Source organism: Cervus elaphus, chromosome 14, assembly GCF_910594005.1.
Source record: "Cervus elaphus chromosome 14, mCerEla1.1, whole genome shotgun sequence".
NCBI classification, from domain to species: Eukaryota; Metazoa; Chordata; class Mammalia; order Artiodactyla; family Cervidae; genus Cervus; species Cervus elaphus.
The window spans coordinates 46,298,192-46,319,726 of record NC_057828.1 but is presented as its reverse complement, the minus strand read 5'-3'; the positions used below and the strand labels follow the sequence as shown (position 1 = coordinate 46,319,726).

Below are 21,535 nucleotides of genomic sequence, written 5' to 3'. Positions count from 1 at the left end.
GAAATATTTAGCTCAGTGTTTGGCACATGCCAGCATTCAGGGTTTGATGCTATTAACATACACTATAATGTATGCTAACCCATCCTAGTCCCATAATGATAGCCACCACTTATCTAGTGCTTAATAGGTGGTAGGCATTGTCCAAGACATTCTCAGCAGTCACTCATTTCCTTTTAACAGCCCTCTGGTGTAGGTACCATGAATACCCTCATTTCTGATGAGGAAACTGAGATACAGAGAGGTTAAATAATTGTTCAAGTTCAGGGTTGAGCTGGGAGTCAAACTCGGTTGGTTCCAGAATCCATGTTTTTGATCACAGTGCTGCAGCAATGATTAGTGGTCATTTTGTGGACTTCCCTGGCAGTCTGTGGCTAAGACTCTGTGTTCCCAGTGCAGGGGGGATGGGTTCTGTCCCTGGTCAGGGAAGATCCTGCATGCCGAGTGGCCAAAAAAAAAAAATGTTAGTGGTCACTTTGTGCTTGGGGTCCAATAGATACGGGAAAAGCAGATGGAGAAGTGAGGGGGTGACGATGCCCCCCCAGCTCCAGATTGTCATCTAGGACCATGGCCTGCTGCTCTGATGACCCCGGCCACCCGTGCTCATGGACAAGACTGGTGTTGATCGTAGAGTGGATGGCTCCAAGCGCACGACCACGCTGGGGCCTCCCTGGGGGCTGCCGCTCCCGCACAGAGCAGCCCCCCTCCAGTGAGTGGCGTTATCTCTGCTTACAGGGCAAGCTCCCGGCCCACTGGCTGCTTGGCACAGAAACCAGGCTGTGAGGAGGGAGAGCGAAGCTGCGACTGAAACATTTTCCTGCGAAACAGGTGGCTGTTCCTTGCCAGGCAGGAAATGTTTGATAACCTAGGGATGATTTCTCTCCCCCAACATCGCAGCCACTGAGCCATGTCTGATCCTTCCTTGTTGCTTCTCTGTCTTTCCTAGGCGCCCAGGCGTCTGGAAGATGCTCATGGCGGCTGTGTGCGTGGCTCTGCTCAGCGGCTTGCAGGCCCAGGATCTCCCCGGACAGGTCTCCATCATCCTGCTGGGAGCCACCGGGGACCTGGCCAGAAAGTACCTGTGGCAGGGCCTGTTCCATCTGTACCTGGAGGAGGTGGGGAAGGGCCACCATTTTCGCTTCCATGGGACTGCTCTGACGAGCACCGAGCAGGGCCAAGAGGTCATCGCCAAGGTCCTGGAGTCCCTGTCCTGCCCCGGGGACATGGCCCCAGGTCACTGTGCTGAACTAAAGGCTCAGTTCCAGCAGCTGAGTGAGTACCGCCGGCTGAAGACGCCTGAGGACTACCTGGCCCTGAGCAAGGACATCAAGGCCCAGGTCGAGCACGAAGGCCTCCGGGAGACTGGCCGAATTTTCTACCTCTCAGTGCCGCCCTTTGCCTACGTGGACATCGCCCGCAACATCAACAGCAGCTGCCGGCCAGGCCCCGGTGCCTGGCTGCGCGTCGTGCTTGAGAAACCCTTTGGCCATGACCTCCACTCTGCCCAACAGCTGGCTGCAGAACTGGGGAGCTTTTTCCAGGAAGAGGAGATGTACCGGGTGGACCATTACCTGGGCAAGCAGGTGAGCCGCAGCCCGGAGCCTGCAGGGTAGAGGGATCTGGGGTAGGTAAGACCCTGTCCTCAGGGTGGCACCACTGAGTGTGGAATTGGCCCCGAAGGCATCATGAGATCTGGGCTCCCATGGTCATCTTGACTCTGGGCAGGAGGTGAGTGGAAACGGCAGGACTGCTTGGCCCTTGCCCATGTGTCCTGTTATTTTTGTATCCTGTCTTATGTTTCCCAGCCTGGGTCTGGGCTCTGATTCCTCAGCATGGCCCTGTGCTGTACCGAGGGGGCCCTGAGACTCTGGGGTCTGGGCCCGGCTTCCGGGTGGGCATGCTGTGAGAATTAGAATTAACCACATTACTCCGCATCCATCTGCCTTTTCTCAACACCTTTTCCTTTCCGGGTTCTGTTTTGAGTCAGAAGCCTGGTGACAAGATCTTAAAACAGGATAGGGACTCTTTGAATCCTTGCTTCTCATCCAGGCCCTATGGTGAAGCAAGGGGCTGGCCTCCTGGGTGAGGCTGGTCAGCTGGCCTGTTCAATCTGAGCAGACCCTCAGGGCCCCTCAGGACACCTCTTCCTGGAACCAGAGCAGAAAACACATGAGCACGTGTGTTCTGTGGCCCTGACCAGGCCATGGGTCCAGGGCCACGTTGGGGTCATCACGGAGTCATCTGGGGTGGAGGCATTGCCTTACATCCAGTTCTCTTTGGAGCTACAGTGTTCCAAAGATAAGCCCTTAGACCAATGCCTGTCCTGGTAGGTTTTCACTTGTTTAGGGGAAAATTATATAAAAAAAAATACTGGATGGTATTCAATTTGAAACTTTTCTTGCTCCAATTTTAGTGTTAAAACACCTTTCTTTTATTAAAAATGGATGGTAATAGAAGATCAATTCAGTTCAGTCGCTCAGTCGTGTCTGACTCTTTGCGACCCCATGGACTGCAGCATGCCAGGCTTCCCTGTCCATCACCAACTCCCGGAGCTTGCTAAAACTCATGTCCATCAAGTCGGTGATGCCATCCAACCATCTCATCCTCTTCCGTCCCCTTCTCTTCCTGCCTTCAGTCTTTCCCAGCATCAGGGTCTTTTCCAATGAGTCAGTTCTTCCCATCAGGTGGCCAAAGTATTGGAGTTTCAGCTTCAGCATCAGTCCTTCCAATGAATATTCAGGACTGATTTCCTTTAAGATTGACTAATTGGATCTCCTTGCAGTCCAAGGGACTCTCAAGAGTCTTCTCTATCACCACAGTTCAGAAGCATCAATAGAAGGTAGAGAATCTAAAAAAGGCTGCTAACCCTGTGGAGGTTACTGAGAGGTTCTTGAGTCCTTACTGGGCTGTGAAGGCCTGGCATCCGGGGACTTTTGCTCCCGAGAGTGTCTCCTCTGAGTGGGATGGAGAGGTTGCGGGCCCTTCCGTGGGGTCAGGATTCCCTCTTGGTCCCCAGAGAAACCCACAGCTCCTCAGTCTTTCTCCCTGGCAGGTAGTGGCCCAGATCCTGCCTTTCCGAGACCAGAACCGTGCGGCCCTGGACGGCCTCTGGAACCGGCACCACGTGGAGCGGGTGGAGGTCGTCATGAAAGAGACACTGGACGTGCAAGGTGCGTGAGTGGTCCCCGCCCTGCATCAGTGGTTTGGCATTGGCCCCCAGGGCGCCATGGCCAGAGCTGTGTGTGTGCATGCTCAGTCACGAAATCGTGTCCAACTCTTTTGAGACCCCATGGACTGTAGCTCGCCAGGCTTCTCTGTCCATCAGATTTTCCAGACAAGAATACTGGAGTGTGTTGCCATTTTTCTCCTCCAGTGCTTGCTTAGAAGATTTCGCTGGTGTGCAGTCTCCTTTCGGGGCCTGTGTGTGCCCAGTTCTGGGCCATGCTCTACCCCAGGGTGCCCGCAGGCAAGCCCCAGATGGTGACGGCTGCCCTTAGGGAGCATGTAGTTGGGTTATGTAGACTTGGCCAAGGCACTGAATGCTGGCTGGCAGTAAACCCTGGGAGGTGAGCTGGCTTCCTTGTTGAGTGTGGTGGAGACCATCAGCGCGCAGGGCTCCCAGGCTTCTGCTTACAGCAGCAGCCCCCTCTGCTTTCATCTCCTCTCTTCTCTTTACCTCCCTTCCTTCCGGTTCATTCATTCTCAGCTCAGTGGCTGCATTGTCAGGGAGGCCCTGCTGACTGTCCCAACAAGGTCCACTCCTGCTGCACACTCCAAGCGAACACGCCTCCCTTCCCTGTCCCTCCTTGGCCTCATCTCATTCCCCCGTCTGTCTGTCTGTCCCACTGGACTGGAGGCTTCCAGCCACCTCCTTGCTGGCACCTGGCACGCACCTGGGAAGTGCTGACCAAACACTGCAGGAATCAGCAGTATTGACCTAGGAGTCAGGACACCTGCATGTCAGGCCCATCTCTTCCCCTGAGTGACCTCACTGCGTCCTGTCCCTCATCTGTGTGGCCACCGACTTGTGTCAACCACAGCAGCTGAGGCCCCTTGAGCCCTGGCTTTCTGTGACTCCATCACATCTCGTGAGCATTGGCTGTATGTGTTCAGAGCTTCGGTTCATTTACCCCAATGATAAAAGCTAGTTCCTACCGTGTCCTGAGGCCCCAATAGCCAAATGGGAAGGGCGCTATTATTAGCCTCCACCTTCGGATGAAGTTTGGTGATGAGCCCAAGGTCACGGCCGGATATGGTGTAGCTGGGTCCCCGTCCAGGCAGTCTGGCTCCAGCCCCAGGCTCTGCACCATGGCAGCCAGCTCATCCCCCAACTTCGTGCTGCAGCCCTAGGCTGCTGTCCCACCCTTTGGTGTGGGCCTGGGCAGAAAGGTGGGCCCCAGACCCCTTGGGCCCAGAAGGGGCCCAGGAGGTCTGTGTCTCTTCTCCGCTCCATTCCTCCCGTCAGCTTTCTCCCCTTTCCCCTTTGAAGTGTGTTTAGGGCTGGAAGCTCTGGGTGGGTGTGTGTGGGGGTTTCAGGGATGGGGACCCAGCTGCCTGCTGTCCCCTGATGCCTCATGGGTTCACCTGGAGATGTATATTGGGACAGACTCCAGAATGAATGATGCAAGTGGTGCTGTCAGGGCCAGGTGGGAGGAACAGTGGGCTAGGGTACCAGACAGGAGCCGGCCTGCAAGGGCCCTGCCATCCTAAAGAGGAACTGGGCTTCTCTGTCTGGAACCTGTGTGAGAAAAGGGTGCTCTCCCCACTGCAGTGAGCCTTGGTGGCTCTCCTCACACCTTCCAGATTTCCTCTCCTGTCCTCAGCAGGGGCTCAGGCTGTGGGTTTCCGCCTGGGGCCTGTGTGTGCCTCCTGTCCTGGCAGGACTGAGGGCTGGGCCATGCCCTGGCTTCATCCGCAGAGACATGACCTACAGATGACCTACAGATCTGGTGCCAGGCGCCTGGCTGGGGGCGGGTGGGGGCCATCCCCTCTCTGCCTGGATGTGACACTGGGTCTCCTCTCCTCCCCCATTTCTGGCAGCTCCTTCCCCAGTCCTACCCTGTGATGTCTGGAGTCACCAATTGGTGGTGTTGCTTCTTATTTCTTCCACCCTGCCCCATTGTTCTTGGTTGTTGTTGTTCAGTCACTAAGTCCCAATCAGCTCTTTTGGACCCTATGGAATGCAGCATGCCAGGCTTCCCTATCCTTCACTATCTGCCGGAGTTAGTTCAAACTCATGTCCATTGAGTCGGTGATGCCATCCAACCATCTCATCCTCTGTCGTCCCCTTCTCCACCTGCCTTCAATCTTTCCCAGTATCAGGGTCTTTTCCTATGAATCAGCTCTTCACATGAGGTGGCCAAAGTGTTGGAACCATTCTTCTTGATATTTGATGTCATTTGTAGAATCCATATGAAGCTAGGAGCTAGGCAAAGGCCCTTCCTTGCAAAGGTACCTTTGAATGTCGGAGGAAGGAAAGCAGAAAGGAAGACAGAAAGGTAGGCCAAGGTCTGAGCAGATCTGTTAGTCGTGGAAAGCCCATGGCAGGGAGAATCTTGGGTTTGACTGCTAGTATGATGGCTGAGGGTTAGAGGGGAGGGCGGCCTGTGGCTCTGCCTTCAGGGCTGCTATGTGGGACCAGAGCGTCAGCCCGGTTGCCTTTGGGGTGTGGGTTCCGAGCAGTGGGTCTTATTTTTGCCAGCTCCAGAGTACATGCTGCTTCACTGGGCCCAGAGCAGGGCAGGTCTTGGGGACCCACCAGATGTGCGGGGCTCACAGCCAGGGCAGGGCTGGTTCAGACCACTCTCCTTGTCAAAGGTGGCCAGCGGCACGGCAGCTGTCCTGGGTGCCGCATCTCCCTGGGCAGGTGTGTACACAGGCCTGATGGTGTAGGGTGGGATGACTTCCTGCCTCTGTGCTCATCCCTTCAGCGAGGGGCTATGGACCTGGGTCCTTGGGAACAGCCAGAACTGGGGGTTCTCTTCCTTGTGCCTCTGTTTCTCCTTCTCCCTCCCTCTCCTTCTGTCTTGTCTCTTTCCCCGGGGACTAGGGGACCCAGAAGAACAAGTGTTCTCTGCATCCCAAGGGAGGGGCCTTGTGCGTCCCCGGCACTGATCCTCTCTCTCCCCTCCCGATCTGCTTCAGGGCCCTGCTGGACTCAAGCTCAGGCCAGGAGCTGGGGATCCTGCGGTCACCCCACCACGGCCAGTCACCCTGTGTCCAGCAGACCAGGGTCATGGCTGTGCCTCCCCCTGGGGGTGGGGGTAGGAAGCTGCAGGAGGAGACTGCCCGCCCTGCCTGAGGTCTCAGCATCTTGCTGTCCTGTGAGCTCAGCCGGCACGGTGCTGCAGAGGCCGAGGGCGGCCAGCACGCGTCCAGGCAGGAGTCCCAGCCCCGTGGTCTGACCGTGAAGCAGAAGGACAGAGTGTGGGGGCCTTCTCCCCTCCCCCGCCCCCCTCACTCACTCCTGTGCCAGGAGGCCCCCAAGGGACCCCGCTCCTAGACTGTGGCCTAAGTGCTGGAAGGGAGGGGGCTACGGGCCAGGCTTGGTCCCAGACAGACCCTGAGTGGGGGCGTCTGAGCAGCACGGGGGTTTAGATGTCTCCTCCACCCTGCCCCACCCCCACCCGTCCCCTGGCTCCCTCCCTCCCTGCCTCCCTCCCTGCTGTGAGAGGCTTTTTCTCCTCTCCTGCCGCAGCCTCTGGCCCAGAGGAGTTCGCTGCAGTTGAGGCTGCTGCAGAGGCAGGAGCGGGGAATAAAGGAGGTCGGGGGAGGGGAGCGGTCCTCCTGCAGCCCCAGCTCCCTCTCATCCTTGTCTGGGCCACCCCTCTTGGAAGTCCCGTCCTGAGAGTCACAGAAGCCCTGGCCAACCCCCCGCTCCAGGGGTCTCCCAAGGCAGCCCTCTGGGCCATCCAGGGAGTGACATTGTTGGGGCCGCTAGCCCGTGTGTGGAGGTGACCCCCACCCGCCCTCATCACAGCCACAGGGTTGGGCTCTGCTGAAAGGGGGGCTGCTGTCCTCACGGGGCTGCCGTCCCCCCACATAGAAGTGCAGGGAGGGGGTCCCAGGTCTGTGGCACCCCAGAACCCAGGCTCCTAATCACTGCGCCCACAGCTTCAGTCTGTCCAAGTCCTCGGCAGTTGGCCTTCCTGCCAGACGTGCCCCGGTTATCTCTCTGCCACCCCGGTTCTCCTCGGGCTGGAAGGCTCTCCATTTTTTTTTTTTTGGCAAGAGAAAGGAGGGAGCTTTCCTAAGGACCGTGTGGCTGTCCCTGCTTTGGGGGTCCCCGATCTGACATTGGTCACCCTGAGGCTTGGAGTGACTGTTCTGTACCCCTTGCTGAGGTACCAAGGCAGCCAGCATCTCCAGGTGCACGGCAGCTGTCCTGTCTCCTGGCCTGGTGTCTGGGGGGCGGTGGAGGGGGGTGCTGGCGGCTTGCTCAGCAGGGCCGGCGCCCCTCCCGGTGTCTGCAAGGTGAGCCCAGAGCCGCTGCTGGGCCTCCAGCCCGTCGGTTCGCTCTCTCCTCGGCCCTCTCCCCGTTTTTATTCTTAGCGGTCCCAGAACCCATTGGTAGAGACCGCAGCCAGCTTTTCATTTTGTTTTTGCTTTGCTGGGAAAGTCCAAATCTCCCACCCAGGGGAGGCAGCCGGGAGGGACTTCTGGTCTAAGATCTGAAGGCTGCATCTTTGGAAGCCTCTGCATAGTGATGGCCATCCCCGTTACCTGTCCCTTGGGATTGTTTTAAGGATTAAGTCAGATAATGCGCATGAAAATGCTCTACAAATGGAGACTGCCATTCTCCTTCCAGGTGGGCTGGGAGGGGAAGCAGCAGCGTCTCTGACTCTCTGGGCACCAGGTGACTTGTAGGTGACTTGTGTTGGGTTATATAAAGACGGTAATTGATCTCCAGTTCTCTCTTATGTCATTCACCTAATATTTTCTCTCTCTCTCACTTATATATGTACTTAAATTTCCATGTATTGACAGCCTGCATAATGTATCCCTTTCAGTCGCTCTGTGTTTCTGTTCAGTCCTGTTTATATCACAGAATATGAATTGTTCTATTATTAGGCATCTCAGTTATTTCCACTTTTTGCTATTTTAAATAGTACTTTGCTAGCTTTTAAAAAAAATTAAGGTATGATTCACATACCGTAAAATTTACCCTTTTTTAAAGTGTACCATTCAGTAGTTTTTAATATATTCACACAGTCATGCAACCATTATCTAATTATAGAACACTTATGAGCATTCTAAAAAGTATTTTTTCTTTAAGTGTACTTCTGAAGTGGAATGACTAGACCAGATGGGTCAACACGACCTTATGGCTGTTTTTACATCTTACTGGACTGTTTATCAGAAAATTTGCAACAGCTGCATCCGTCACTGGTGACATTCCTACAGCTCTGTCCACATCGGGCCCCCATCTTCCCTGTTCCCGCTGGCTTGCTGGGTTTGCAGCTGCTCTTCTCAGAGTACCTTGCATGGGGTGCTGCCCGGGAGGTTGTGAAGGGGAGCATGACTAAGGAGGAGAGTGATGGTCCCCCGTGCCTGCAGCCAGGGACTCGATGAGCTCTGTGTGTGAACAATTCAGGAGCCAAGCTGGTCTTTTCTCCAGTGGCCTAAGCTGGCTGTGCTTTGTTCCAGGGGTCCCTGGCCTCTGGGATCTACTGCCTGATGGTCTGAGGTGGAGCTGATGTCATAGTAATAGAAATAAAATGCACAATAAATGTAGTGCACTTTTAATCATTCCGAAACTGTCTTCCCCCACCCCAGGTCCATGGAAAAATTGTCTTCCATGAAACTGGTTGGTGCTAGTGGTAAAGGACCCGCCTGCCAATGCAGGAGATTTAAGGGATGGGGGTTTGACCCCTGGGTTGGGAGGACCCCTTGGAGGAGGGCACGGCAACCCACTCCAGTATTCTTGCCTGGAAAATCCCAGGGACAGAGGAGCCTGGCGGGCTATAGTCCATAGGGTCACAAAGAGTCAGACACAACTGAAGCTAGGGACGCACACACATGCTTTATTCTATCCTTGTTCACGTATTTTTAAAAATTAATGTTTTTGGTTGTGGTGGGTCTTTATTGCCGTGCTCTGGCTTTCTCTAGTGGTGAGCAGGGACTGCTCTTGGTTGCAGTGAGTGGACTTCTTGTTGCGGTGGCTTCTCTTGTTGCAGAGCACAAGCTCTCGGACACGGAAGCTTAGTAGTGGTGGCTCTCGGGCTTAGTCGTTCCTTGGCATGTGGGATCTTAGTTCCTCGACCAGGGATTGAACCCAAGTCCCCTGCATTGGCAGGTGGATTCCTATCCACCATACCACCAGGGAAGTCCCCCTTGTTCACATACCGATGGGATTTTGCCTCTCAATTTTCAGCCTAGGAAAGATACTAGGAGTCATATGTGTCACTTTCAGGAAAAGGCAGTCCACAATAACTGGTAGTAACCAGAAAAAAATCACCTTGTTGGGTGCTGTCAAGAGGACCAGCCCCGACCTGGGCTTCACCACCCTGCCTTTCCCCGATGAGGTGCCAGCCATGGGCTTGATCACTCCACTTTAACTGGAAAGACAGCTCCGCAGGAAAGGATCCAAGTCGACAAATATATGGGCTGTGCTGAACACAGGCTCACTTCCCCTCCCACCCCCAAGCTTGAAATTAAGGAATGAAGGAAGCTCTCTTTTACACAGCAGGTAGTAAACCTAGGAATGCCTCCTCTCCAGGAGTGAGAGAGGATAAAAATAGGAAAAGGGCCACTTAGGGATTTGCTGAACTAATGACTAGTAAGCAGATAACAGGGCTCTTTAAGACTCTGCTGTGTTCTCTCAATCAAAAATTCAGCTGCTCTCAAAGCTTTAACTGTCCTCTTTGCACTCCTAAATCTACTCGAATTCATTGATGCCAGGATACACATTTTTTACATATTCGAGCCTCTCTGAAGTTGGGTCTACTGTGGATGGGGTGATAGAATTGAATTGGCAGCCTGTTTCCATCTTGTTGTTGTTTCAGTCACTTAGTTGTGTCCGACTCTTTGTGACCTCATGGGTTGTAACCTGCCAGGTTCCTCTCTGTCCATGGGATTTCCCAGGCAAGAATACTGGAGTGGGTTGCCATTTCCTTCTCCAGGGGATCACTTGACTCAGGGATAGAACTCTTGTCTCCGGCATTGGCAGGCGGATTCCTTACCACTGAGCCACCTGGGAAGCTAAAATGTGAACTCCTTCAAGCCAGATCTTAGTTTCTGTCTCATTTTTGATTTGATGGAATTTAGTCCATCTCCAGCATTGTCTTTCCAAGCCCTAGTCTTATATATATATAACCTCCAGTTACCTCTGAGGTACTGATATTTTCACTGGATGTATATCACTGTGTCAGACCCAGCCGATTTAGAACTTAAACCATCACTGTATTGTTCTCATGAAATACTGTCTGCCTTTTCTAATTTTTTTTTTGGCTGTGGTGGGTCTTCATTGCTGTGTGAGGGCTTTCACTAGTTGCAGCGAGCAGTGCCTGTTCTTCATTGCACTGTGTAGGCTTCTCATTGCAGTGGCTTCTCTTTTTGCAGAGAATGCTCTAAGAGCGAGCAGGCTTTGGTAGTTTCAGGGCATTGGCTCTGTAGTTGCAACTCGTGGGCTACAGAGAGCAGACTCAGTAGTTGTGGCACACGGACTTAGTTGCTCCGCGGCATGTGGGATCTTCCTGGACCAGGGATCAAACCTGTGTCCCCTGCGTTGCAAGGCGAATTCCTAACCACTGGGCCACCAGGAAAGCCCTCCAACTTCTTTATTTTCAAATAGTGGCTGTTCTCTGAGTTGTCAGTTGTCTCTGACAGGCCTTCTCTTGCAGCCCCTGTGATAATAAAAATGCTAGCCAGTGTGTATCAGTGCTTCCTGCATGCCAGGTATTGCTCCACACCCCATGCACTTGTTAGCTCATTGATGTTCACAGCAGCCCTGCAGAGCAGGCACTGCGGCCAGTCCTCTTTTATATGTGACGTAGAATCACTTGCCTGGGGTCACAGAGCTAAAAGAAGGCACAGCGGGTCCTGGAACCCATGCAGCCTGGTTGCAGAGACTGCAGACCATAATCCTGCACGGCCTTTCATGGATCCAGCCAGGCACCTTGCAGTTTTCCCTCATCCATTCAGTGTCTTTATGCTTCACTGTTTGCTCTGGCCCTTGTTACTTCCTTCAGTTGCAGCCAAAGCTGTCCATTGATTCCATTCCCACCTGTCCCCTCTCTGTTTATTTTGCAAATCGTAGATGGCTTAATCTTCTCACAGCACCTCTCTCAGGGTTCCACCTCCCTACTCTAATAAAAAAAGAGTTTTATTGAGAGATAATTCACATATCATTTGTTGTTGTTCAGCCTCTGAGTTGTGTCTGATTCCTTGCGACTCCATGGATGGTGGTCTGCCTGGCTCCTCTGTCCATGGGATTCTCCAGGCAAGAATACTGGAGCAAGTAGCCGTTTCCATCTCCAGGGGATCTTCCCAACTCACGGATCGAACCCAAGTGCCTTGCACTGGCAGGTGGATTCTCTCCTGCTGAGCCCCCATCATGTAATTCACTTACTTAAGTGTAGAATTCAGTGGGCTTTGGCATATTCATAGAGCTGTGCATCCATCACTACAATCAGTTGTAGAACATTTTCATCAAAAGAAGCTCTGTATTCCCCCCCGCCCCTCTGATTAGCTGCCACCCTCTGATTACGCCCCTCATCCTCCTAGTCCTGGCAGCCATAAACTTACTCCCCGTCTCTATGGATTTGCCTAGACATTTCATGTAAATAGGATGTGACTTTCTGGGTCTGGCTTCTCTCACTGAGCGTAATGTTCTCAAGGTTCATCCACACTGTATAGCCTGTGTCAGTGCTTCATTTCTTTTTTTTTTAATTAATTATTTTTAATGGGAGGATAATTGCTTTACAATATTGTGTTCATTTCTGCCACAGATGAACATGAATCGTCACAAGTGTACATATGTCCCCTCCCTCTCCCACCCCACGCCACCCCCCTAGGTCATCACAGAGCACCAGGTTGAACTCCCTCTTAGTGGTTGTACGGCAAATTCCCACTGGCTGTCTTTTTTACATAGGGTGATGTATATGTTTCAGTGCTACCCACTTCATTTATTTTTTATTGCCAGATAACATTCTGCTGTGTGGATGGATTCACCACATTTTATTTATCCACTTATCAGTTGGTGGACATTTGAGTTCTTTCTCCGTTTTGGCTGTCGTGAATAAGGCCGCTGTGAACATTCGTGTACAAGTTTTTGTGTGGACATATGTTTTCTTTTCTCTTGGGTGGTTTGGAGCTGCTGGATCGTGCAGTAACTCTGCTTAACTGGTGAGGTCAAGGACTTTTAATAGCTCCTCAAGCCCCTCAGTCTCCTTTCCAAAGCCCTTCCCATCTGTTCTCGATCTCTGCTCTTGCGAATCACAGACTGGCCACTTCTGCCAGACTAGCCAGGCTCACCCCCATCCATCGTCTGACCTGTGTGTCGGGGCTCTGCCCTCTGGCTTACGCTTGTCACCCCAACCAGGACATAGCCCAGGGGCAAAGTCGGCCCCCTACATACAGTTCTTTGAGACACACAGCAATTTAAAAAATCTGAATTATTTGTACACATGAGATTGTACTTAATGATCCAGTTTTTCGTGTTCTCTGTATAAATGACAAGATTCGGTCACTGTGGGCCCACATACCTGTGAGGCACTCCCCGCCTGACTGCAGCCGAGGGACACGGCCCTGCCTTGTCCTCCTCACACCTTTCCTGGCCCATGAGGTGCTGAGCCCCTGGCCCCTTGCGTCGACCCCCGCCACCAAAAAGCCCAGCTTGGTTTCCTGCTTCAGCCACCAGCCTCCACTTCTGAAAGCCACCAGGGCCTGTGCTGCTCAGCCCCACCCAGGCGCCCTGTTCTGCCTGCGGCTGTTTGCGTGGGAATCACAGTGGAGCCAGGGAGGTGGTGAGAACGGCAGGCTCTGGGACCTGCTTTGTTGTTCTTTAGTCCTGAGTTGTTTCCAACTCTTTGCGACTCCATGGATGTAGCCCACCAGGCTTCTGTGTCCATGGGACCTCCCAGGCAAGAATATTGCAGTGGGTTGCCATTTCCTTCTCCAGGGGATCTTCCTGATCCAGGGATTGAACTTGTGTCTCCTGCATCTCCAGCCTTGCAGGTGGATTCTTTATCACTGAACCACCAGGGAAGCCCCTGGGGCCAGCTGCCGAGGTTCCAATTTCATTTTTACCCCGTTACCAGCTGTGTGATCTTGGGCAAGTTGCTTGACTTCTCTGAACCTCAATTTCCTTACATTGTATTTATTTTTAATATATTGAAATATATATTTTATTTATTTGGCTGTGCCAGGCCTTCATTGTGGCAGGATCTTTAGTTGCAGCATATGAACTCTTAGTTGTGGCATTCGGGATCTAGTTCCCCAACCAGGGATCAAACCTGGGCCCCATGCATTGGAGTGTAGAGTCTTAGCCACTGGACCACCAGGGAAGTTCCTCTTTACATTTTAAAATGAGGGATAGCAGGACCTCTGTACATGTTGCTACTGTGAGGGGTAAATGGACTGATATATACATCTGCCGTTATTGCTGTTATCTGTTATCTTTTTCTTGATGTCTTCTCAGTGATATTGTGAGTACTTTGGAGACCAGACCACCGTGGGGCCGGGAGCCTGAGCCTTGGTTTCCCAACCGGGGGCATTTAGGATAGTTTGGCTGCAGCAGCCGGGCTGGGTGTCCTGTGTGTCCCGGGATCTGCCTCCTTGACCAGAGCCGCAACCTCAAGCCCCACTCTCGAGGACCAGACACCTTCCCAGGAGCCGACTGTGGGTCTCACTTCCTGCCCCGTGACACGGGCGCCACTGCCACGCCTGGCCTGTAGGACTGAGCTCAGGCCAGGCGGCCCCTGCTCGCTGTCCAGCTGGCCCAAGCCTGGCCAGGGCAGGTGGGCCAGGCAGGTCTGAATCAGGGGCCATTTCTTTCTGTTGGTTTGAATTAAGTATTGATAAGATAAAAAAAAGAATGATTATACAATCCCAGGTGGCGCTAGTGGTGAAGAATCCACCTGCCAACACAGGAGATGCAAGAGACCCAGGTTCGATCCCTGGGTCAGGAAGATCCCCTGGAGGAGGGCATGGCAACCCACTCCAGTATTCTTGCCCCGGAGAATCCCACGGACAGAGGAGCCTGGCGGGCTACAGTCCATGGAATCACAAAGAGTCAGACATGACTGAGCAGGCACACGCACGCACACACACACAATCTAGGTAACATGCAGAACTATGATGTAACAGATACCTGTGAACTTGCAAACCTTGGGTCCCTCCCCCAGTCCTATCCCAGTTCCTCTTCTCTGCAGTCCAGGTTTTAGGTGGACTTTCCCCTTGTTTCTTTATCGTTTCTGTGTGGATCCAGTTGCCTAAAAACGTGCTGTTTAATTTTGAAGAGTCAACACGCTGTGTGTGTGTGTGTGTGTGTGTGTGTGTGTGAGAAAGAGAGAGAGTGTTGAGTCTTTCTGTCTCTTCAACCTGCATTCAGGATAATCTGCATGGATCTGTCTTCTAACTTTTTTTTTCCCCCAACCTTTCGTAATCCATAAAACCTGTCTATGGAATTTCTTATTTCCCCTTGTATTTTTCATTGATTTGAAATTCTGTTTATCCTGGTCATATTATATTTTCAAAGCAGTTTATATATTTATATTACATCATCAGCTTTATTTCTCTGAACATGGAACCTCCGAGGTGGATCCCTGGTGGTGTGTGTGTTTAGCTTCCCGGACACACAGTGTTCTGCGGAGTGACTGCGGCGCTGTATCTGGTGCTTGAGATGCTGCAGGGAGCAGGCAGATGCAGTCCTCACCTGATGGAGCATCAGGGTGGCAGGAAGAGCGAATAACCGGCAGCACCAAGTTAGTCAGGGGAAACAGCCGAAGATAGGGCCCTCCAGGAGGGCAGGCCGAGAGTTTGGTAGAATCTCCTGGAAGCCAAGACCTGAAAGATGAGCAGGAGCTGCTGGGTAACAGAGCTGATCCCACGTTACAGGTGATGCACGCAAACCTTCGATAAACAGCTGCTCTTCCGGTGGTGATGTCTCCTTTTTCTGTACGTAAGGCTGTGAATTGGCCCGAGTCTCAGCAAATCAGCAGAATGTGAGCCATGCCATGTGAGGTGTTGTGGCGTTTGAACCCTAAGCCTTAAGACCACTGGCTCGTATGTATTTGAGTCACTGGTAGTCAGAGTTGGTTCTGAGTCCTGGAGGAGGAAGTGTGTCGTGTGTGGTTAACCAGCTCCTGACTGCTCATCCCAGCCCTGGGCCTCTGACTTCTTCCTCTTGTGTAGACGGGGACGGTCGTGGACCCGCCACGCCAGACCCTGTGGGTATAACAGGAGGGGTGCCTGGCGTCTCCACGCTGTGCCAGGCACAGTGAGCATTGTTGTCACTGCCAAGCTCTGTGGTCATGTTCTTTCTATGTATCACCTTCTTTTATCTTCTCGGCAACCCCATCCACTGGCCACCTGCCATTTCCACCTGTGTGTTTTAGGCTTAAATACAGCTGGTTTCCCCTCCATCAACCCCTTCCTCTACCCAGTCCCCTCATCTCAGGAAGTGTCACCATGCCCGTCTTCTGCTAAGGCCTGAGCAGTTACCTTCCCAGGAGCCAGTCCCCCCCCCCCACTGCCCCGAGTCCTTGAAGCTGGCTTTGGCTCCTCCTTTTCACTGGTGCTCGCCTGCATGGGTCAGCTTACATGCTAAGTTGCTTCAGTCATGTCCAGCTCTTTGTGACCCCATGGGTCATAGCCCACCAGGCTCCTCTGTCCATGGGATTCTCCAGGCAAGAATACTGGAGTGGGTAGCTATGTCCTTCTCCAGGGGACCTTCCCGACCCAGGATGGAACCCCCATCTCTACGTCTCCTGCATTGGCAGGTGGGTTCTCTACCTCTAGTGCCTCATGGGTCAGTAGGTCCAGCCAGTTCTCACTCAAGAAGCGCCGTCCACCCTCTCCAGCTGCTTTACCCCATCCCTTTAGTCCAGGTCACAGCATCACCCCCCGTCCCCACCTCTGGGCCACCACGTGGTCTGCTGTAGTCACCCTGCCCACAGCAGGCGGGGGCGTGAATGGACGGAAGGTCTTGCCATCTCCTACTTCAGCTCCTGCACTGCTTTCCCTGAGCGTGGGAACAAATCAGCCTCCGCCCCTCATCCTGCAAGCCCCGCCCTCCCAGCCCCACCCTCCTGCTCCCCTTCTCCTGGCGCCTGGCAGCCAAGCTCGTCCAGGGCTGCTCCTGCAGGTCTCAGAGCAGACTCCCTGTTACCCTCTGCCATGAACTCTGTCTATAATGTCTTTATTGGCTTTTCCTCCCTCCGCTCGACTATAAGCCGAGGGCAAGGACCCGGCACTTATGTGGGCTTGGTAGGGGGTGACAGTGAGTGCCCTTTGAAGGCAGGATGCGGAGCAGACACTTGGAAGTCAGGTGACTCACCCAGGGTCACGCACCAGCAAGCTGCCCAGGCCCTCACCGCGGTGCCTAGCTTTCCGGAACCAGGGCCTTCCCAGGCCTCTGCCTGGAGAGGCCCACGGGGTCTGACACCCTCTGGTGGGGCGGGTCTCGTTGGCTCAGGGCCGCCCGCCCCCTTCCTGCCCAGTTCTGCTCTGGCACTCCAGACTAGGGAGTGTGGCTGTGGGCACAGGTCAGCCATGTGCCCGGTCCTTATGACTCCTCCCCACCCCCCGCCAGGCCGCACCAGCTTCTACGAGGAGTACGGCGTCATCCGCGACGTCCTGCAGAACCACCTGACAGAGGTCCTCATGCTGGTGGCCATGGAGCTGCCCGTCAACCTCAGCAGCCCGGAGGCCGTGCTGCAGCACAAGCTCCAGGCCTTCGCGGCGCTGCGGGGCCTGCAGAGGCACAGTGCTGTGCTGGGCCAGTACCAGGCCTACAGTGGGCAGGTGCGCGGGGAGCTGCAGAAGCCAGACAGCTTCCACAGCCTGACGCCGACCTTCGCAGGTGGGCCCCCAGGGCCGGGCACGGGCTGCTGGGCCGCCCCCACCCCCGGGCGGGAGCAGTCCTCCCAACACAGACCCCTCAGGGTGGGTCGGGAGGGGCTGGAAGTGGGATTTTCCCAAGGTGCTTAGAGGTGAGTGAGAGATGCCCCTGCCTCCCTGCCCTTCTGCCAGCCTAATGCAGCAGGTCACCTGCTGGCTCCCTCTGGACAGAGGGACAGACACCTCAGTGATGATCTCTGTTCAGTCAACGGATGTTTCCAGGGCTTGCCCAGCTGGGCTCAGACCTGGCTCTGCCCTTGAGGAGCTTATCCAGCCCCCGGAGAGGCTGCAGGCCAGGGGCACCCCTGGTGGGCACGCAGCATGCCAGGCAGGCAGGTGCCCACCGGGGCCGTCCTCTGGGCACTTGCACAGGCTCAGAGCTTTCTGGGGGTGGCCGGCTCCCTAACACTGACATCACAAACCCCAGGACCAGAGCAGCAACTCTGGTCAGGCGCCAACCGCGTGCCCAGCACTGTATGCACATCATCTCATTTAATCCTCCCGTGCAAACACATCAGGCAGGTGTCGTCAGCCTCACTTAAAGGTGAGGGGCTGTGAGGCTCGGTGAAGTTGCTAGAAACTTGCCCGAGGTCACGCAGAGATAGGCCGTGGGAAAACCAGGCTTGCAGCTCAGTCTGGAGGGCGCTCTGCATCCGACTCTCACCGCCATGGGCCCCTGCAGGCCGCTTCAGCTGTACTGCGGTTCTCTGCAGGCCTGTGGCTGAGACCCCTGGCTCCCCTTCTCCTTCCCCTGCCACCACCACCCCCCTACCATATCTGATGGCCTCAGCACATCCTCAGCACTCTACAGACAGGAAGGAAGCACCTCTCCATAGGAACACCTCCCCCCATCCCCATTCAGCATCAGGGCCACCTTGCACCCCGACCCCTGCCCCGTGAGACTTCTCACAGAATCTCCCAATTGGAGCTCCTCAGCCCAGCTCCCCTTTGTTTGGGGACGATGGTGCTGAGAGGCCCCTCAAGGGCGGTGGGTGTCCGAGGTGGCCCATGAGGCTGCTTTTTGAGCAGCCACTGGGAAGAGAAGATAATGGAAGAGGTGAGAGGTGGGGATGAGGCTAGCAAAGCCAGAGGTTCCCAGAGGAGGAATCAGAGAAAAGGAGGCTGGCCAGCAGGAAGGAAAGAGGGGAAGGTGAGCAGGCCGGGAGGTCCCGGGTCCTGTGCCTGAGCATCACCTCCACTGTCCCCCTGTCGCCTGCCCCAGGCATCCTCATTCACATAGACAACCTCCGCTGGGAGGGCGTCCCGTTCATCCTGATGTCGGGCAAAGTCTTGGATGAGAGAGTGAGCTACGTGCGGATCTTGTTCAAGAACCAGGCATTCTGTGTCCAGAGCGAGAAGCACTGGGTTGCTGCCCAGAGCCGCTGCCTGCCCCGACAGATCATCTTCTACATCGGCCACGGCGAGCTGGGCAGCCCTGCCGTGCTGGTCAGCAGGAATCTCTTCCGGCCGGCCCTGCCCTCTGCCAGCTGGAAGGAAGTGGAGGGCCGGCCCGGGCTGCGCCTCTTCGGCCTCCCACTCTCCGATTACTACGCCTACAGCCCCGTGCGGGAGCAGGATGCCTACTCCCTGCTCATCTCTCACATCTTCCACTGCCGGAAGGACTCCTTCGTCACCACGGAGAACCTGCTGGCCTCCTGGGTCTTCTGGACGCCCTTGCTGGACAGCCTGGCCCACGAGGTCCCGCGCCTGTACCCAGGAGGAGCAGAGAACGGACAGCTGTTGGACTTCGCGTTCAGCGGCGGCCACCTGTCCTTCTCCCAGCCGCGGCCGGAGCAGCTGGTGCCAGGGCCAGACTCCGCTCCGCTGCCCAGCGACTTCCAGGTCCTCAGGGCCAAGTACCGAGAGAGCCCGCTGATCTCGGCCTGGCCCGAGGAGCTGATCGCCAGGCTGGCGGGAGACATCGAGGCTGCCGCCGTGCGGGCTGTGCGGCGCTTTGGCGAGTTCCACCTGGCACTCTCGGGCGGCTCGAGCCCGGTGGCCCTGTTCCAGCAGCTGGCCACAGGGCACTACAGCTTCCCGTGGGCCCACACGCACCTGTGGCTGGTGGACGAGCGCTGCGTGCCGCTCTGGGACCCCGAGTCCAACTTCCAGGGCCTGCAGACACACCTGCTGCAGCACGTGCGGGTCCCCCACTACAACGTCCACCCCATGCCCGTGCACCGGCGTCAGCGTCTCTGCGCCGAGGAGGACCAGGGCACCCAGGCCTATGCCGAGGAGATCTCTGCCCTCGTGACCAACAGCAGCTTCGACCTGGTGCTGCTGGGCATGGGCACCGACGGACACACGGCCTCCCTCTTCCCACAGTCGCCCGCCGGCCTGGATGGCGAGCAACTGGTGGTGCTGACCACGAGCCCCTCCAGCCCGCACCGGCGCATGAGCCTCAGCCTGCCCCTCATCAACCGCGCCCGGAAGGTGGCTGTGCTGGTCATGGGCAGGATGAAGCGTGAGATCGCTATGCTGGTCAGCCGCGTGGGCCACGAGCCCAAGAAGTGGCCCATCTCAGGCGTCCTGCCAGATTCTGGCCAGCTGGTGTGGTACATGGATTATGACGCATTTCTGGGGTGATGGAACTTTGCCCTTTGCTCACCCCCATCCTCCCCTTCATTCACCCTCTCTCTACCCTCTCAGTCCTGCCCCCCCACCCGCATGTGCCGTCCTCTCTGGAATCTGACACCTCAGGGTCAGGCCTCCAGTGGGGAAGGACAAGACCCTGTCCCAACCCTGCGGCAGTCCCCATCTGGTGGTGGGCCCCCATGGAACAAGGAAGAGACGGCAGCTCTGCTCTTGAAAATCTACAGATCCAAGTCAGGGGAGGAACATCCACCTTAAATAAAGGCCTGCAGCAGTTACATGTGGGCATCCACCAGCGCAAACAGGACTGTCTGAAAGCTCCCTGCTGGAGCAGGTGCAATCAGGGAGTGGTTAACCAGGAGGTACGTGTGGGCCAGGCACCTTGGACCGCCTCCAGCAGAAAAGCAGAGCGTGAATGGTGGAGCCCAGGTGCCCACCTTGAGCCACGAGCACCTGCTAGGACCTGCCATCCTTTTCTTCTCCAGCCTCCAGCTCAGCCTGCTATCCAGTCCCCTCCAGGGCCACCTCCACCTGCTCTGCATCTCAGGTCCTGTCTTCCTAGACCTCGCCAGGGAGGTCTTCCCACCCGCTCTGCTGCTTTGCTGTCCCTCAGACACCCTAGCAACAAACGCTAGGATGTGGAAACGGATCCAGGAATCTTGCGACTGTGCCGTGGAGCTCCTTTTCTCAGTAGGTGGACTTTACCAATGGCAGGAGGCGCCGGTTCCCCAGCTCCGTCAGGGAGGACCCCTGCCCCAGGCACGTGCCCCTGTCTCCAGCCTCAGCCCTGCTGGAGCCTGTCTTTTGTGGGGCGGGCAGGCGCCAATAGCGTGGACCTGCCACCGCAGCCAGATAGCTCTGCGTGAAACACTGAAACACACTGGACAGAGTTGGTCAGGCCATTCCTGGGATCTGCATTGAAGAGGATCCTTTGTGTCTCAGGGGACTTCCCCAATGAGTGTTTCCACTCTCAGTGTCCCCTCTTGTTTTACCTGAAAAGATCAAGTTAAATCTTTCTCTTATGGTAACATCTTACCTGGGGGGAGTGAGATGTGACATCAGGGCACCCAGACCATCCAGGCGCTCCGACCCTCACCCAGCTGGACCCAGGCCTTCCTGGCAGGGCGGCTGCGGCCCACTTCAGCAGTGGCTGTCCACCGCCGTCCCAGGGCCTTTGCTGGTTGTCAGCACCAAGAAGGGGCGACTGCTGCCCAACCTCTCACACTACCTCGTGGAGGCATCGGCCTCTTGTGTGCCAGCCCCTCCTGCCACTGCTCACCTCACCACTAACACATCGCTGAAGACTTGGGGGGGCGGTCCCGGTTGAGCTTCTCATTTAGAGTGAACGGGTGCTCCTGAGAAGCCCTGAGCCAATAACAGCTGTTTCTCTGAAACCCCCAAGTGGTGGGGGGCATCTACAAAATTGTTTTATAAAAAAGTGAAACTTCTCAAAACACACTTAATTTCAGCTTTCCGCACAGCCCACGGATAAAGGATAAAGCAGGGTTTTCTGTGGAACAGCTTCCCCATCTTATAGGCAGAGTTTGTATCAGATCAGGCAGATACAAAGTGTCAAGGTCACACCAAGGGCTTTCCTGGGCAAGAAGGAGCATCATGCAATGTGTCTTTCAACTTTTTATTGTTTACACTTTCTTCAAGGCTGTTTACACTTCTTCAAGAATTTACAGGAATTCTTGCTTTGGAGATGTGTGCGCGTGAGGTGGGTGCTGGCCAGGGGCTCTGCACATAAAGGTACCTATTAACATTTGGTTTCCCCCAGCCTCCAAAGACCCCATCCAGACAGGATATCAATATTTATGCCCAGAAGACTCACCTGGGCCGATCAGAGCACAATGCCCAGATGGGGAAGTCTTTTCCCTTTCTG

General features: G+C 55.1%; 1 protein-coding gene across 5 annotated transcripts in view; it reads left to right on the top strand.

The window, feature by feature from the left end:
* H6PD (hexose-6-phosphate dehydrogenase/glucose 1-dehydrogenase) overlaps positions 1-21,104 on the top strand; it is a 35,478-nt gene extending 14,374 nt beyond the window's left edge. For 3 of the 5 annotated variants that reach the window (XM_043924541.1, XM_043924545.1, XM_043924540.1), the window contains 4 exons: positions 944-1,580; positions 3,050-3,167; positions 16,751-17,020; positions 18,281-21,104. In XM_043924541.1, coding sequence (XP_043780476.1) covers positions 944-1,580; positions 3,050-3,167; positions 16,751-17,020; positions 18,281-19,644 — 2,389 coding nt within the window. In that variant the 3' untranslated portion in view covers positions 19,645-21,104. Of the gene's footprint in view, positions 1-732; positions 826-943; positions 1,581-3,049; positions 3,168-16,750; positions 17,021-18,280 lie in introns of all 5 variants that reach the window. The other 2 variants (XM_043924543.1, XM_043924542.1) reach the window with 1 other exon arrangement.
* The last annotated feature ends 431 nt before the right edge of the window (positions 21,105-21,535 follow it).